At 45.1% G+C, this 16230-nt stretch overlaps 1 protein-coding gene across 3 annotated transcripts; it reads left to right on the top strand.

Annotated features, from left to right (window-relative positions):
• The first annotated feature begins 1375 nt into the window (after positions 1-1375).
• FBXW9 (F-box and WD repeat domain containing 9) lies at positions 1376-12383 on the top strand. Of its 3 annotated transcripts, XM_063120523.1 has the most exons (11): positions 1378-1597; positions 2629-3057; positions 3859-3998; positions 4416-4544; positions 5678-5790; positions 8203-8294; positions 8756-8904; positions 10045-10158; positions 10504-10593; positions 11486-11551; positions 11776-12383. In XM_063120523.1, the coding sequence occupies exons 2-11, from the start codon at positions 2631-2633 to the stop codon at positions 11848-11850; spliced, it is 1395 nt and encodes a 464-aa protein (XP_062976593.1). In that variant the 5' UTR covers positions 1378-1597; positions 2629-2630; the 3' UTR covers positions 11851-12383. The 3 variants fall into 3 exon arrangements, with proteins under 3 accessions (XP_062976595.1, XP_062976593.1, XP_062976594.1); XM_063120524.1 differs by lacking the exon at positions 1378-1597 and having other exon boundaries at positions 2485-3057; XM_063120525.1 differs by lacking the exons at positions 11486-11551; positions 11776-12383 and having other exon boundaries at positions 1376-1597; positions 10045-10201; positions 10504-10592.
• Positions 12384-16230: the final 3847 nt, after the last annotated feature.

Genomic DNA, 16230 nt, shown 5'->3' with positions numbered 1-16230 from the left:
AGTTATAGTAGAATTCCAAATATTCAATACTTATTCATACTTCTATTAGCCTGCCTTGCTATGAGACTACTTTTGCTATCATACCAGGGGAAGCCATTCCTTAAAGTCCCGTTGATTTGTTGTGGACTCCCTTGGCCTCGATAGCATTTTCAAATTGTCACAGTCTTAGCTGTGCACCAATGTTTAGAATGCACAGTTGTGTGCAATCCTGTCCCCTTGGCTTCTAGCACCTGGAATTGAACCCAGGAAACAACAGCGAATCAATGCAGATCTACAAAAGCTCTCCAGAAAAGGATAAGATTATAGAGGCAGCAATAGGTGCCTGAGGAATCCGTACTTAGAGGAGGTAGTTATTACAAGTATGCATTCATCTTGAAACCCTATTGCTAGCATGCGCAATAGTATTTGAGATTTTAGTCTGTGCAAAGGTTTGCAACCAAACATTTTACTCTAGTCTTGGTAAAGGCAGAAAAGTTTTTCAACATATTAATATCAAAATGTAGTTAATCAGCCACTAATAAACTTTAGTGATATCCTAAGAACTGTAATTTACCTTTTGGGTCAACAAGCATTTTTTTCTGTAGTAATTAACGTGTTCAACATGCTGGTGCTTAAGGATGCAATTCTATGCGTAAATAGGCAGGAAAAATCTCCACTTTCAACTCCACTTTCTTCATTTAAACAAAGATCTAATTCTTACACGGGCTTATGCCAAACTGTGTAGAGTAGTACATCTATGACTCAACCACAGGGGAAAAGACTGATATGCTGAAATCTTACATAATGGATAGAGCTGCCTTATTTTATTAAAAGTCCAATATGTTCAGAATATCTAGAACATTCTTCCTCAGCCTAGTGCCCTCCAGATGTGTTGTGGCTAAGGGCTACTAGTAGCCCATCTGGAGGGCTCCAGGTTGGGGAAGAATTGTAACCTTGATTGGCCATGTTTGATTTTGCACACTAAGACAGGTTGGGTATTTTGTGTCCTGCCTACAACTCCCATCACCTCTAATCAGTATATCCAATGGTGAAAGATTATGGTAGTTATACGCCAAAACATCTGGAAGGCCCACCCCTGCTCTAAAAGCTGTCGCAACGTATATTGTAGTTCTATGCAATGCAGTGACGATCCTATATCCAGTAAAACGATCTTGCGTTTCCTATGAACATGAGTGGGAGCCAGGCCGGGCGTGTCCCCCTTGGCCAAAGCCGCCCCCCCCCCCAACATACCACCACCACCGTGCAGCCACAGTGCCCCGCCCCTTCCACCCACGCAGGCCACGAGGGCCCAGGCAACGGCGCCGCCTGCCTGGAACCGGCCGCACGAGAAGGCGGGCCTCGCGCCGTCATTACGCGGCACCGGAAGTGGTTTCTCCTTGGAGACGGGACGCGCGAAGGCGCCGGCCTGTCGGGGGGCCGAGAGAGGCCGGCTGGACTTGATGCTCGTCCCTGTTCCAGTTCGAGGGAGAGGCCGAGGCAGCGCGGGCCAAGGGGCGGTGGTCCGCCGTCGCACGCAGGGAGACCGGAAAGCGGGGCGGCTGCAGGACGCCTGTGCGTCTCGGAGGCCACGCCATCCTTGCCAGTGGCGCTGCGGCGGGTGTGTGCTATTTCCTGCTCGGAAGTGGAGTTACTTCAGGGGCGGGCTTGAGATTCCTCGGTCCGTCTGCCCCAGAGCGGAATCCTCCCCCTGTTCTGTTGGGGAAGGAGGCGGTCGGGGGCCGGGAAGACGACACTTGCTCCTCAGCGCTCCTTTATTTCGAAGGCTGGGGGCCGGCCGAGGGGGAAGGGCGGGAGGGGCTGTCAGACTTTGCTTGCAAGGGGTGCCAGTGACAGCAGGTGAGAACGGGGCGCTGTCAGGTTAATAGAACACCCTGGCTCTCGGTGGCGTCACTGAGTAGAGTTGTTGTTGTTGTTGTTGTTAGAATCCATTCCCCGTGGTGTTCTTGTGCCGGGTCTGCCTTGGGTCCTAAAGGTGTGAAATTGCCCATTTCGGACCTGTCAGCCCAGGAAGAGGGGCAGGCTGTGCACACTGCCCTGTTTTCCTCCATCCACACATTCCTTTGAAGGGCGAACAGAGCCTATATGAATTCTGCCCTTTCCAAATAGTTTGGAACTATGGGTTCCTGATCATGTACAGAGAGAGTTTTATTTGCATAGGATCTGTCCTGGCCTTCAAGGTTAGAAGTGGGGACAGCTTGTGCAATCCTGGTCTTTCCTCTTCGCAACAACAGCATCATGTGTTGAAAGACAGCCTGAAAAGTGATGGTTGTGGTGATGTTGGGGAAACAAATGAGATCAACTTTTAATTGCCATTCATGAGCTCAGCCTCTTGTTTGTTTGCCTAGTCAAGGATTTTTCAAACATCTTTGTAAGAGGTTTTTTTTTTTTAAGTTAAGAGCTTTAAACCTATTCCTGTGAACATTTTTATTTGAACATGCTGATCTGAGGTTTTCTGTCTTAAAAGGACTGGAGCCTATGCCAAATGACTTGATATTACTTAAGTTATTGGTTGCCCTGTAAAAGGTAAATGAAAAATTACGTTGGTAAAAAATTATACTGGCTGTAAAACAGTGCACGATTCTAGTTTTACATCTCTTTACCAGAACTCTGTTTCTGTTCCCCATGTAGCTATGGATGCTGATCCAAATTCTTCTACTGAACACCAAGGCTCTGACTCTGACACAGAGAGCAAAGCAGATCCAGATACCCAGGCCCAGGAGTACATTGAACGTGTTCTTGGGTCTTCCAGTCAGCCCAGTCAAGCATCCCAGTGCCTGCCTCCTGAATCCCTCTCAATAAGTAGTGGAGCCCGAGCACCAGAGCACTTGTCTCCTCCTCTGGAGCTTAAAAAGTCTCCTGTTGTTGATGAGGCAGCTTCAGGACTGTTATCACTTCCTCTGGAGCTGATCTTGGAGATCTGTTCCTACCTGCAAGCCAAGTTTGTCCTGGGTGTTCTTCCTTTGGTCTGCAGGACTCTGAGGGACATTGTGCAGGATGAAGTCACTTGGAGAATTCGTGTGCTCAAAAGGATTGGCAGCTGCTATCCAGTTGTGGAAGGTGCATTCTCTTTCTGTCTATAATAACATAGTCTCGCATTAACTTAGGTACAATTTAGGTTTTCCAAAGTAGCTTCTCATGTATTTGATAAAAAAAAATCTAAGATAAGGTTGGAACTGGCATTTGTCTAGGGCAAGACTAGGCAACCTAGTGCCCTCTAGATGTTTTCAACTAGAACTCCCATATTCCTGATCATTGGCCATGCTGACTGTGGCTAATAGGGGTTGTCCAAAACATCTGGCAGCATCAGGTTGCCTACCCCTGATCCTAGGGTTGAAATATTGGGGAGGAAGAAGAAAAATATCTGAAAAGAAGAAAAATAGAAGTTAAAGTGTGTGGAGTCTCTCTTTGGGATTCTGTATCTAAAGCTTGGGTGGAACATAGGCAAGCCTCTTCTTAGCCTTTCTTCCTCTTAGATTCTGTTTCTCCTTTGTATATCAATGCCTTTCAGTTTCAGAGAGTTGCAATTAAGCTCAGTAATGTTGGCACCAAACTGATACTGCTGAGCATGGGCTGTGCAGTGAAAGATAATACCTTTCAGTCCCCAAAGTGAGAACAACATGGATCACAACCCAGTTTTGTGATGGTGGAACTGCTGTTTTCTGTTTGTATCTATTTGATTTTTTTTTATCCCTTCATGATAATTTATTTATGTAAAGCACTTTGAGGAGACTTGTGTGGGAAAGCAGTACATAAAACATTGTACATAAATTGTATAAAGTTGTCTGCATTGCTTGAGGCAGTTCTGTCCAGCCCATAGGAAGAGCTGCATTCCTTTATGCCCTTTTCATGTTTCGGCAGACGATGACTTTAACTGGCCAGATGCTTGCATTGAACTAGAGGAGCACCTCCAACAATGGGCAGAGAATGGCAGGAACACAGAGTACTTTTCCCTAGCTGAGGGGCACTTTGCCTCAGTTGACTCTGTGCTGCTCCTCCAGGTAAAAGCCATTTTCCTCCTGTGTTGCCTTTACTTATACGATATTATGGTTTGGCAGAGTTTGTATTTGGTTAGGAGCAGTGCGTTCTGAAATGCTCTGTACATAAACCAAGAAACGTCTCCAAGATTATCTGAGAAGTGATGTTTACAAAAATTCATCCAGCCAAATTGTCCATAGAAGTTCCTTGCAAAGCTCCCTCTGCCTTTGCCCTGCTATCTGTCCTTGTTTTCTCACTACCTGAGTTTTAACCAAATGTTCCCAGCTATTGCATCCAGAAATTATTATGCAAATATATTCTAATAAGACCATTTTTCTTTTTGCAGACATTGGTTTTTGGGTGCCTGCCTTTACCCCTCTTAAAAAGGAGGGGCATTGACTCACTTCTTCTAGTTATCAATTGTTTGTCATCTTATCCAGGGCGGGGAGCTCTGTGTTTCAGGTTCTCGGGACCGAAATGTCAACTTGTGGGACCTGAGGCAGCTAGGCAGAGCACCAGAAAAAGTGCTAGTGAAGGCACTGGGGACAGAGCGCAATGGCACCCACAAGGTAACCAGAGTCCATAGCCTGTGATCAGCTAGTGGTGATATTAGCAAAAATCCCATAATATCAATCCAAAATGTCCAGCAGTCCCAGGTCACTCCCTTTCTTAAAGAGTGGTGGCTTTCATCTTCTAAATTCCTCTGGCAGGTATTTTCAGTTAACACCAGTGCATAATTGTCACTCCCCAAAATATCAACACCATCCCATTTACAACATTAATAAAAACCTTTCACAAAACACAGCATATTGGACTAAAAGAAAAAAGTATAAAAAGCAGCAGACAGCCAATCGAAATTGCCTACCTAAATGGCCAGTGTGCTGGAATGGAGGAAGGCTGGATAGATGTAGTTTATCCTGATAGAATTCTGGCCTCTCTTGCCCAGGCAGGAGATGGTGTCTGAATACCCTACTTCTGATCAGAGTGACTAGCCCTTATGAAAGGGAGATAGTGTCATACCATTTGAGCAGTTCAAGTAGTTCAGCCTCACCCAGGCTGAAAGGTTCTGTGATGCAGGACCCTCCAGTTTCTCCATCCTGAACTGGTGACTATTTCCTGAGCATCCCAGTTTTTCACATCCAACTGGAGGTGGATTAGAAATGTCTGTCTTTAGAGCTGGAGGTCCAGAATCTTTCTCTGTCGATTCTTGTTGGTTTTGCTGTTTTCAACAGTGGCCCCGTTCAGAAGACACCTTAAACCACAACTTTAACCACAGTGGTTAAGCCAGAAAGCCAGGCTGTGTTCAGAAGACACCTTAAACCACGGCTTTAACCACGGTCAATAAAGCAAAAAGCCGTATTCACCGTGGTTAAAGCCATGGTTTAAGGTGTCTTCTGAGCACAGCCTGGCTTTCTGGCTTAACCACTGTGGTTAAAGTTGTGGTTTAAGGTGTCTTCTGAATGAGCCCTGTGTGAGGAGACAGCAGAAAGATGAATTAGTCTTTTGGTTCTTCTGGAACAAGTGAATTGATTAGGCTTACCTATAACATGTGGGGTTGTTTTCTACTATAAGGTGAAGTCCTTGGGATGAATGTATTACTTGTTCTTTATATGCCACCAGAATGACCTTGCAATGTTACTCAAGACTTGGAAAGAGGTCTGAAGCGTGGTTACAGGTCTTACCTCATCTTTTCACTGCCTAGGGATGGGTATGGGCGCTGGCTGCAAGAGAGAACTGTGTGTGTTCGGGGTCCTGGGACAGCACAGTAAAGCTGTGGGACATGGCTGCTGATGGGCAACAGTTTGGAGAGATCAGGTAATGTAGTCCCAGTGCCCTCTCCTGTGAGTTATCACTCAAAGACCTAAACTAGGAGTGGCAGAATCTGGAGCTTTGCCACATGCTCAGCCAAGGAAAAGGCCCTGTCATAGTTGTGAGGGCATTCTCAAGCAATGCTGAGACTTGAAAGTTGTTGCTTGGGCCAAAGCATGTGTGGCGTTTATGCAGAAGAAGAAGTTGCTAAGGAGGATTAGGCCGACTCAATAAGGTGGGCAAAAAAAAGAGTGGAATGTTAAATCAAGAGTTTAAGGTGCACAGATTATTCAGTTTTGAAGACCGCACTGGGTACCAAAGGGCCTGATTGGTCTTCTTATTTATTTAGACTCATTTAAAAGGCCAAATAAGGGGATCCAGGGAAGGGCAAAAAGGGTGAACAAGGAAAAAAGGTGTATGTTACCTAAAGAAAAGCATCCATTCTTCTTATTTGAACCAGGGATGGGGGCTGGCAGGCAAGAGAGCTTCAGTCATGTGAAAAAGAAAGTACACCCTCTTGGAATTGTATATTATTGGGTCTGTGACCGCATAATAAAAATCTGATCTGATCTGAATTGTATGATTTTACATATCAGGACATAGTAACAATCATCTGTTCCTTTAGCAGGTCTAAAAATTAGGTAAATACAACCACAGGTGAACAACACATAACATATTACACCGTGACATGATTTATTTAACAGAAATAAAGCCAAAATGGAGAAGCCATGTGTGAAAAAGTAAGTACACCTTATGATTCAATAGCTTGTAGAACCACCTTTAGCAGCAATAACTTGAAGTAATCGTTTTCTGTATGACTTTATCAGTCTCTCACATCGTTGTGGAAGAATTTTGGCCCACTCTTCTTTACAACGTTGCTTCAGTTCATTGAGGTTTGAGGGCATTTGTTTATGCACAGCTCTCTTAAGGTCCCACCACAGCATTTCAATCGGGTTGAGGTCTGGACTTTGACTGGGCCATTGCAACACCTTGATTCTTTTCTTTTTCAGCCATTCTGTTGTAGATTTGCTGGTGTGCTTGGGATCATTGTTCTGTTGCATGACCCAATTTTGGCCAAGCTTTAGCTGTCGGACAGATGGCCTCACATTTGACTCTAGAATACTTTGATATACAGAGGAGTTCATGGTCGACTCAATGACTGCAAGTTCCCAGGTCCTGTGGCTGCAATACAAGCCCAAATCATCACCCCTCCACCACCGTGCTCGACAGTTGGTATGAAGTGTTTGTGCTGATATGCTGTGTTTGGTTTTCGCCAAACGTGGCGCTGTGCATTATGGCCAAACATCTCCACTTTGGTCTCGTCTGTCCAAAGGACATCGTTCCAGAAGTCTTATGGTTTGTTCAGATGCAACTTTGCAAACCTAAGTCGTGCTGCCACGTTCTTTTTAGCGAGAAGAGGCTTTCTCCTGGCAACCCTTCCAAACAAACCATACTTGTTCAGTCTTTTTCTAATTGTACTGTCATGAACTTTAACATTTAACATGCTCACTGAGGCCTGTAGAGTCTGAGATGTAACTCTTGGTTTTTTTGCAATTTCTCTGAGCATTGCACGGTCTGACCTTGGGGTGATTTTGCTGGGACGTCCTCTCCTGGGAAGATTGGCAACAGTCTTGAATGTTTTCCACTTTTTAATCCTCTTTCTCACTGTAGAATGGTGGACTTCAAATTGTTTGGAAATGGCCTTATAACCCTTCCCAGATTGATGGGCAGCAGCAATTGCTTCTCTAAGATCATTGCTGATGTCTTTCCTCCTTGGCATTGTGTTAACACACACCTGGATGCTCCAGACCAGCAAACTGAAAAAACGTTGGCTTTTACAGAGGTGGTCATACTTGCTGATGATCAATTAATCACAGGCATTTGATTAGCAGCACCTGTCTGCTACTTAGCATCTTAATTCCTATGGAAGCAGTAAGGGTGTACTTACTTTTTCACACATGGCTTCTCCATTTTGGCTTTATTTCTGTTAAATAAATCATGTCACGGTGTAATATGTCATGTGTTGTTGTTCATCTGAGGTTGTATTTACCTAATTTTTAGACCTGCTAAGGAACAGATGATTGTTATTATGTCCTGATATGTAAAATCATACAATTCCAAGAGGGTTACTTTCTTTTTCACATGACTGTAAGTCGTGGCTGATACCACAACAGGTGTAAAGAAAAGGTGGTTATTTCACTTGCTTCTCTCTTTTCAGTCATTTCACAGGGCAGATGATGTTACATAGCCATAGAAGGCAGTGAAATGGGAACCAACAAACTCCTTCTAAATCATGTTGGTCTAGGGAGTCTAGAAATCACTGAAGGCCTAAGGCTGAGAAGAACTCTGCTGACTTAAATGTATGAATTTCACCAGTGTCTCCTGGCCCCTCACCTGCTTGTTTCCTCCTCTTCCTAGAGGGAAGGCAGCTGTGTTGTGCCTTTCTTATCTGCCTGACATTCTGGTCACAGGAACTTACGATAAGAAGGTGACAGTATATGACCCACGAGGTTAGTGCCAGCTGTTTTCTGTAGGTCGTGGTGCTAAGCTTCTTATCTCCTCAAAGGGAAGGAGAAGGGCCAGAGCATGCACCTTCTCATCGAGGTTTCCTAAGTAGCTACAGTTCAGCTGCCTCAAACTGCTGTCTTAACTAGAAAGCTTTGTTGTTCCGAAAGCTGCTCCCTTGGGCTAGAAAACTATGAACTATTTAGGGGGCAAATCCCTACTGCTTTTCCTTATCTAATAGAGGTGCCCCAAATTAGTCAGGGGTAGGGAAATAAGGGGGGAGGCTGGCCAAAGAGCCCCACGAGGAAGCTGTACTCTCTCTTCTGCTTAAGTTCTTGCCTAATGAAAAGAGGCTTCAACTGGAAGACTGTGACCTACAAGCATGTGTGTGAGGTTTTAGCTGAATGAGTCTATCTTGTGTAGGTATCTGGGCTCCTGTGATGCATCTTTTGGCCCTCTCTCACAGCTGCTCAGGCCCTAGTGAAGAGCCGCAAGCTTCATTCCAGTGCAGTCCTATCCCTTGCAGCTGACGAGCGCTTCATTATCTCTGGCAGTGAGGATCGAACACTGGTGTGTTTTGACAGGCGGACCAACAGTGTCCTTCAGAGGCTTCAGGTGAGATGCAGATCTTGAGTCTCCTTTCCCTGATGAGGAGAGCCAGCAATTCCATGGAAAAGCAAGCAAGAGAAACTGGAGTTAGTGGATGTTTTCTCTTGAGCTTTGCTTAACCTTGAGCACTGGTTACTTCTGGGTTGGTAGAAGGGCTGGAATTGTAAACCAAAGCCCTGGCTTCTAGTGTTCATCTTGGGGTGTGTGATGTGCTTCATGGCACTCAGAAGGTGCGTGGTTCAGCAAGCCAAATGTTTAGAGGTTATTGAGGCCTGCATCTGGTCTTGCCCAACTGTTCTTCAAATAGATATTGCTCTTGTCGGATCTTTATCTTTCTGAATTTAGCCTATAACAGACAAGCCCACATGAGAGACAGCCGAGAGGGTGATTTTTGCTTTACACTTGAGCTAGGTTCAAATATTACATAAACCATGGTTTGTTTAACTAAATGAAGGGTTCACTCAATGGGAGTGAGCCCACAAAGTTGATGGGAAGCAAAATTAGAAAAACAGCTAACTTTAAACCATGGCTTGCTTACTTGTATGTGTGGAAACTCAAAACTCTGGGATTGGTTCTTAACTAGCCTCAAGTCTTGTTCATTTCCAGATTTAGGATCTAGAATTTCATCCCAGGTTGTTTTGGCAAGTGGCTCACGGGTTGCTTTTACTTTCTACTGTAGCATATATGGCTTAGGGAAGCTCGGAGGATGGCAACAAGGAAGAGGGCCTTTTCAGTGGTGGCCCCCTGACTGTGTAATGATCTCCCCGATGAGGCTCGCCTGGCGCCAATACTGTTATCTTTCAAGCGCCAGGTCAACACTTTTCTCTTCTCCCAGGCATTTAACAGCATTTAACAACGCTAAGTTTGTTTTTAATGGACCCCAGAACTGTTGTTTTTAAATGGATAATGTTGTTTTTATACTTTTGTCTTTATGTTTTCGATGGTTTTTAATTTTGTATACTTTTTTAATGTTTACTGTTTTTAACTGTTGTAAACCGCCCAGAGAGCTTCGGCTATGGGAAGGTATATAAATGTAATAAATAAATAAATAAATAAACAAACAAATTTCACTAAGCCAGCTTTTCTTTACAGGAACCTTGTTTATTCCTGCTGTTGTCAGTGATATTAGTTCCTTTCCTTTCCCAGCTGGACTCCTACCTCCTTGCCATATCATATCAGGGTTCTCAGCTATGGGCTGGAGACAACCACGGGCTGCTGTATGTCTTTGAGAACAGAGGCGGGTGCTTCCAGCACATCCGGGTATGCTGAGAGGAGTTGAATCACAGAGAGACAGAGAAATATGGTACTTCTCTCATCTCCACCCACCAAATAAGTTGTGCTTCGAAAAGCATAGCATCAGGTTTAAAGATATTTTATAACACTGCTGAGATTCATCTTAGAAATCTCATGAGCTCTGACCGTTTGGGGCAGTTTTTCTTGCTTCTGCGGTGTCCCTTCTGAACCCAAGTAAGCTTCTTTCACTGAAGTAGGGTAAAAGTAGCTAATGCCTAACTATAGAAGGCCCAGCTGTTGTAGGAGAAGGCAAACATGCGTGCATTGCCTCCTATAGTACATTCAAAGCCTCACTGCTTGTTCTTTCCACAGAATTTCGATGTGGGTCATCGCTCCCAGATCACCGGACTCCAACACTCACTGGGTGCACTATACACAACGTCCACGGACAAGACACTGCGTGTAAGAGTTGTGCTGGCATTTTAGTTACAGTTCCGAACTAGGAATAAGTGGATAAGTCTGTTTCTGGTCCGTGCCCATTTAGCCTTTATTCATTGATAAGTGCATTCTGTCCCATTTCCGCATTAATCTGCATTTAAAAAAAACAAAAAAAAAAAAACTGCTACACAAAGTTCTTATACGTATTTCTGAGCATATTTTCTCACATGTAGGCATTTCTGAACACATTTTATCCCAAAATATGTTTTATATAGATTTTGGGGGAGGGGAATTGACCTGAGAACTACATTGCAAAATTCAGAGAATTGCAAAATTCAAAGCATAACTGTGTTCCAATTTGCACATTAGACCAAGAGCTGGGGAACAGGCTGGTTTGCTTTGTAATGCAGAGAGAACAAAATCCTCATGAATTCCTGTTCTCAATCCAAGTTCTCCCCTACTCTGTCCTTCATTTGTGAGAGCAAAGCAAAACCCTGCCCACTGTCTTTCTCAGTCTTCTGACTGAAAAGCAGAGCATGAATGGCGCTTCTTGACACCTTGAAGTTCCAGCTACAGCCGCCAAAGTAGCTGTGGGAGCACTAATGGCTTAGAAAAGGAGGGCCATGAAGGATGGCAAGGGCCATGTCATGCTCTTTCCACCCTATGTTTCCATGTCTCTGTTCATTGCTTCACTGTACACCCCTTGCCTTCAGCATTCTGATAGGCCATTCTTTTAGGGGGTTGGTCTATGCAAAATAACTGCATAGACAAAGTCCTCTTGTGAGTCTGGACTGATCTACTCCGTCCCACAAGCTGTTTGCTTTGCTTACTTCTGTGTGTGGTACAATAAGACAACCCTCTCCTGTTTGTTAGACCTTCAGCTTCCAGGCGTGAACCTCTGGAATTTCTCTTCCAGATCCATGTTCCCACAGATCCACCGAAGGTCATCTGTTCACGGACACACAACTGCGTGCTAAATGGGGTAATGGCGAGGGGGACGCTGGTAGATGGTGTTCCAGGCAACTTGCATTGGTTCCAGCTCAAGGAAAGGCGCACTAGAGCTGGGAGAGGGAGAGATTGGGGGAAGAAGCGTCCGCAGCTGCCTTAACTGTGTGGGGTTAGGCACCAAGGGGTGTGTTCTGGCTACTGTGGGCTTTGCTCAGTCTACAGGATTAATTTCCACCCCCACCCTCCCTTCTTTTGCAGATCAGCGTCGAAGGAAACATGGCAGTGGCTGCTTCAGGGGGTGTCTCTTTGGAAGTCTGGAAGCTCAGTGTGTGATGACAAGTCACAGAGCGATCTGCACGCACTAATAGAGGGGTGTCAAGTCCTATGTCTTGGATAGCTTCCCCTCTGGGTCCAGAGTTCCGGTGCCTGTTGGGTTGTTTTTCGTTTTGTATGCTCTTTGGAGCGGTGAAGTCCAGGGGTTGAAGCTTCAGCCTCAGCTTAACCCAGGTAGCTATAAGTGAGAGGCTTGCACTGAGATCAGTGGGCCATGTCAGGTCCAAAGCCCCTCCCTACCATTTCTCCCCAGGAGGCCCCCACATGCGCATGTGCACAATTCTGTGCCTCATCTGGGCCCTTTTTCAAGCCTGCCGCATGTTCAGTGGCGTGGTGGTCAACAACTAGCTGGCTCTTCAGGTGAATGGGTGTGCTAGTACAGGAACAGCTCTAAGCCTGGGCAATGTCAACAAGGAAGATGCATTGTGGGGCAAGGGAGGGAGGGTAGAGGTTTAAAGGATCCTTTAGCTACCCTGTACTGATCTATGTTTACAGTTTAATTAAATATGTTCTGCCCCAGTGGCTGATCAAGAGTGATGGTGTCTCTTTTAAACACAACCATTTGTGCAGTTTGTTTTAGAAACAAAAAAGAAAACTTTACCAGCCAGGCAAGACTCTATGAATGACTTTGACTGTACAATTGTTTTATCAACAATGTCAGTGCTAATGAAATGATGTTCTCCATGATCTATCAAATTGAGATCCAAGGAGCAACAGTAGGCTGCTGGATTTATCTGTGTTGAGCTGTTTCATTTTCTAGTTCAAGTGCTCATAGTTGGTACTGTTCACATGACACGCTAAGTCATCATGGTTAGCACAAAATGCTTAATCATAATGGCTTAGCATGTTGTTTGAACAATACCTGTGTGTGTGCGTGTAGAATTTGCTTATGAATTACTTAACAAAAGCAAATCATATGATGAAATCCTTTGCTCTTCTTAGGTCTGCTCCCTTGGATGCCTTTTTACATGTTTAGTACAGTCAGAGTTGGGATATGTCTCTAATTCAAATCCCTGGGCTGGACAGGGCTCACCTATAGCCTTACATCCATCCATGGCATTGTGGTCTCTTCAGAGGATGAACTCTTGCTCAAGAGGTGGTGGCCCAGAGCCAGGGAAGGTCAGTCAAGCTGAATTTCTCTCCAGATTAATGGGGTTTAATTACAACTAACTCCTAACATTCTCTAGATTGGGATAAACATGTCTGTCTGGTAGAAAATATACCTTAACACTTGGTATGTTTACTGTTACACCTTTGGGTAGCATCCCCCTGGTTGACCATATTCTAGTTAATCCTCCCAGAAAGGCAGGGGTGCGAACCCTCAAGCCCATGGGTCAACTCCAGCCGTCTTTTTCCTAGCCACTGATAGTTTGGTAGTTTCTGGGCTTTTGCAGTCATGTTCCCCCCCACCATTCTACAAAATTAAAATACCTCTGCTAAGGCTTGATTACTGGCAGTAAGAACTTTTAAGCTGAAATATGATGGTGTGTTTTAGTTCCACTCCTTTTGCCCTTAGCCTCACCCACCACTGGAAGTTTCTCCACCCCTGCAGAAAAAGGGATGCCAGTGGGCCTAGGTTCTGGCCAGCCCATCAAGCTGCTGGTTCTAGCAAAAAAATGGGAGCTGTACGCTGCACCCCTAACTATGACAAAATTGGTCTTAGTGGAAATCAGCCTATGTTGACCTGTACTCTACTGCTGTATCATGTGGGGCTGTTGCAAAGGAACCTAATGATTCCAACCCACAACCCCAGTGGGGCTTATGAATCAAATCAACAATTAACTGCATCTTCTCCAACCCGCCCTTGGTCTACAATCGTGCTACTGCCTGGCATCCCTGACTGATGTTGCAGCTAGGTCAAGAAAAGTAGGTCTCCCCAATGGGACAAAGGGCCTAGTACAGCTGCTAAAGAAAACAGGACTAATACCTCCTAGTTGCCCATCAGTTACTTCTTGACTAGAAGGGAACAGTTTTGTACTAGTGCATGAATGTACTGATTGTCCTTCTCCGTGGTCCTAATAATCTTCTCCAAAGTCTAAGCATTGTACTCAGCTTGAAACCTGTATTCGTACCAAGCTTTGAATTGTGATGTGCACAATAGACCAGCCTTCCCCAACCTGGTGCCCCCAGAAGTATAGGAGTGCAATTGCCGTGCCATGCTGGTGGGGGGTGATGGGTTTTACAATCTGACACAACTGGAGGATACCAGGTTTGAGGAAGGCTGCAATAATCTATCATTGGATGACAGAATTGCTGCTTGCATCCAGGCACGTTGGACTCGCAGAAGGCCAGCCTAAGAAACATTGCTGCCTCAGGCAGAACAACAAATGACACCCCCAGTAAATCAAGGTGCAGTTATTGTGGCACTTGAGGCTAGAAATGCCACAAACACCTCTCCCTGGGAGTTAAAATACAATAATAAACAACGATTTGCTGCCCTTTCATGACATCCCAAACCTGCAGCCTCAGGAACTTGCCTAATGGTAGGGTGTTCCCTGCTTTGTTTTAGCCAGTAAAACAATTGCTTCTCCAAGGAGCCGAGATGAGCCAGCCAGGTAACCCTGCAATACCTCCCTCCACTGTGACCCAGGATAACAGACATCTTTCCCACCATCATATATCAAGCAAAGAGCATTGCAGGCACCCCAATTACCATCTTTCTGTTTAACCCAAATAACTTCCAAGAACTCAAGGCAGTGGCTTCTTTCCAGCTCCTCCATATATTGCAGTAGCTACAGACCTTGCTTTGCAATCAAACTTTCACTTACACTTTAGGGATCCCACAGAATCCTGGCTCTGTATCCACCTGTTTCTTTGGCAAAATGCCCTCCTATTCTTGGTATAAATGTCCTTTCCTGGATCTAGTTTTAATCTGAAGTGAACCAGCTTGCTTTTTCTGCATTTCCTATGTTTGGAAAGCAGGCCAAGGTATAGCTAGCTGTTTCCCCAGTTGGTTAGGGGTGAAGACTGGCCCATGTGCCTTGAGAGTATGAAGGGCAGCCATAATATTCTGTAATTCTGCCTCTCCCCTTCCGTTCTGCATGTGGAAGTGAAAGGCCTCTGCCTAAGCTTATGCCCACCCACCCTTTGAATTGATCTTTATTCACATCCCCCAGCAGAAACTGCCTTCTGGTCAATCTTAAATCATCACCCCATCTACTGCCCAGCAGCTTTTGATGCCTTGGATTGCTGCTGCAGGTTGCCCACCAGAATGTGTCGCCCAACATGAAAACAGTATCTGCTGTGATCTAGATAGATAGAAGGGCTGCCTAATAATACCCTTCTTCCCTCCAGAGTACCTGTTGGTAGTCAGGGTGGGCAACTTCTGGTCCTCCAGATGTTTTGGCCTTTCACCCCTAGCCAGCACAGATAATGGTGAGGGAGTTGTAGGGCAAAACATCTGGAGGGCCACAAACCACTCAGCCCCTATGGTGTAATGTTCTTTTAAGATAAAGTGTTAGGTGAAGAGAGAGGCAAGTTAAAAGCACTCAGTAATAGAGAAATCTAGATAAGAGGCTGTCACCAACTCTTGCTAGGGACAAAAAACTAAAGCAGTGGTAATTTCAGGTTTTGGGGGCCCTTGGTCAAGATGCCCTCAGTGGAGCTCCTTTTCTTGACTACTGTTAATAGTGGTTGCTACTACCACTTTTCCTCTTTGCCATCATATCTCTCTCATTTGCTCTGAACCAGAGAGACAATGAGTAAAGGTGGCACCAATGGTGGAGCATTAGGGGCCAAGGAATCCTGGTGGATGCTGGGCTCCTGCTGGAGTGTGAACCTATGCAGGTGCTCAACCATGCCAAAACCCTGACATCAAGACTGCCTGGTTGTACTGAGTGCCATCTACCACGTTCACCGCACTCTGCTGCCTTCCTAGCACAAGGAATGGAACAAATGGGTTGGATCCAGGATCTGCCTTCCATAAGAGGAAGGTCCCTCTGCCTGAATATTGGGGTGTCTCCCTCCCCGCCTACCACAACTAACCCCATTTAGTGTGGTCCCCTGAGTAGCATTTTCAGAGGGCTGTCGGGACTAGCTGTCATCAGAAGAAGATGGCAGTGACGTCTACTTCTGTTAGTGCTGTTGATCCAGCGTAAATCTGGATCCAACCTAATATCTGATTTCTTTCCAAGTTTAAACTGACTAGCAGGTGGCCATAGGAATGGTATAGAAAACAACAATCCTGCCAGCATATCTGTACTGCAGAGGGAAGACTTTAAAATTAATTGAATGCCTATCATCAACACCACTTAGACTTCTACTGCCTTGTGTTACAACATCCCTTGTTTATCTCTCTCAATAAAATCAAGCACTGACATGTCGAAAGACTTCTGGTTTGCCAAACCTGTAAAGCCGGTTCAAACAATGTGGCAAAACATG

Source organism: Elgaria multicarinata, chromosome 3, assembly GCF_023053635.1.
Source record: "Elgaria multicarinata webbii isolate HBS135686 ecotype San Diego chromosome 3, rElgMul1.1.pri, whole genome shotgun sequence".
Taxonomy (NCBI): Eukaryota; Metazoa; Chordata; class Lepidosauria; order Squamata; family Anguidae; genus Elgaria; species Elgaria multicarinata.
This window is presented reverse-complemented; position numbering and strand designations above follow the sequence as displayed.

Bases quoted from the DNA above. Each gene is read 5' to 3' on its own strand.
- FBXW9 (XM_063120523.1), top strand. From the start codon at position 2,631: ATGGATGCTGATCCAAATTCTTCTACTGAACACCAAGGCTCTGACTCT. The intron at 10,159-10,503 runs GTATGCTGAGAG...TTCTTTCCACAG, and splicing joins GGTGCTTCCAGCACATCCGG to AATTTCGATGTGGGTCATCG. The intron at 10,594-11,485 runs GTAAGAGTTGTG...TTTCTCTTCCAG, and splicing joins CCACGGACAAGACACTGCGT to ATCCATGTTCCCACAGATCC.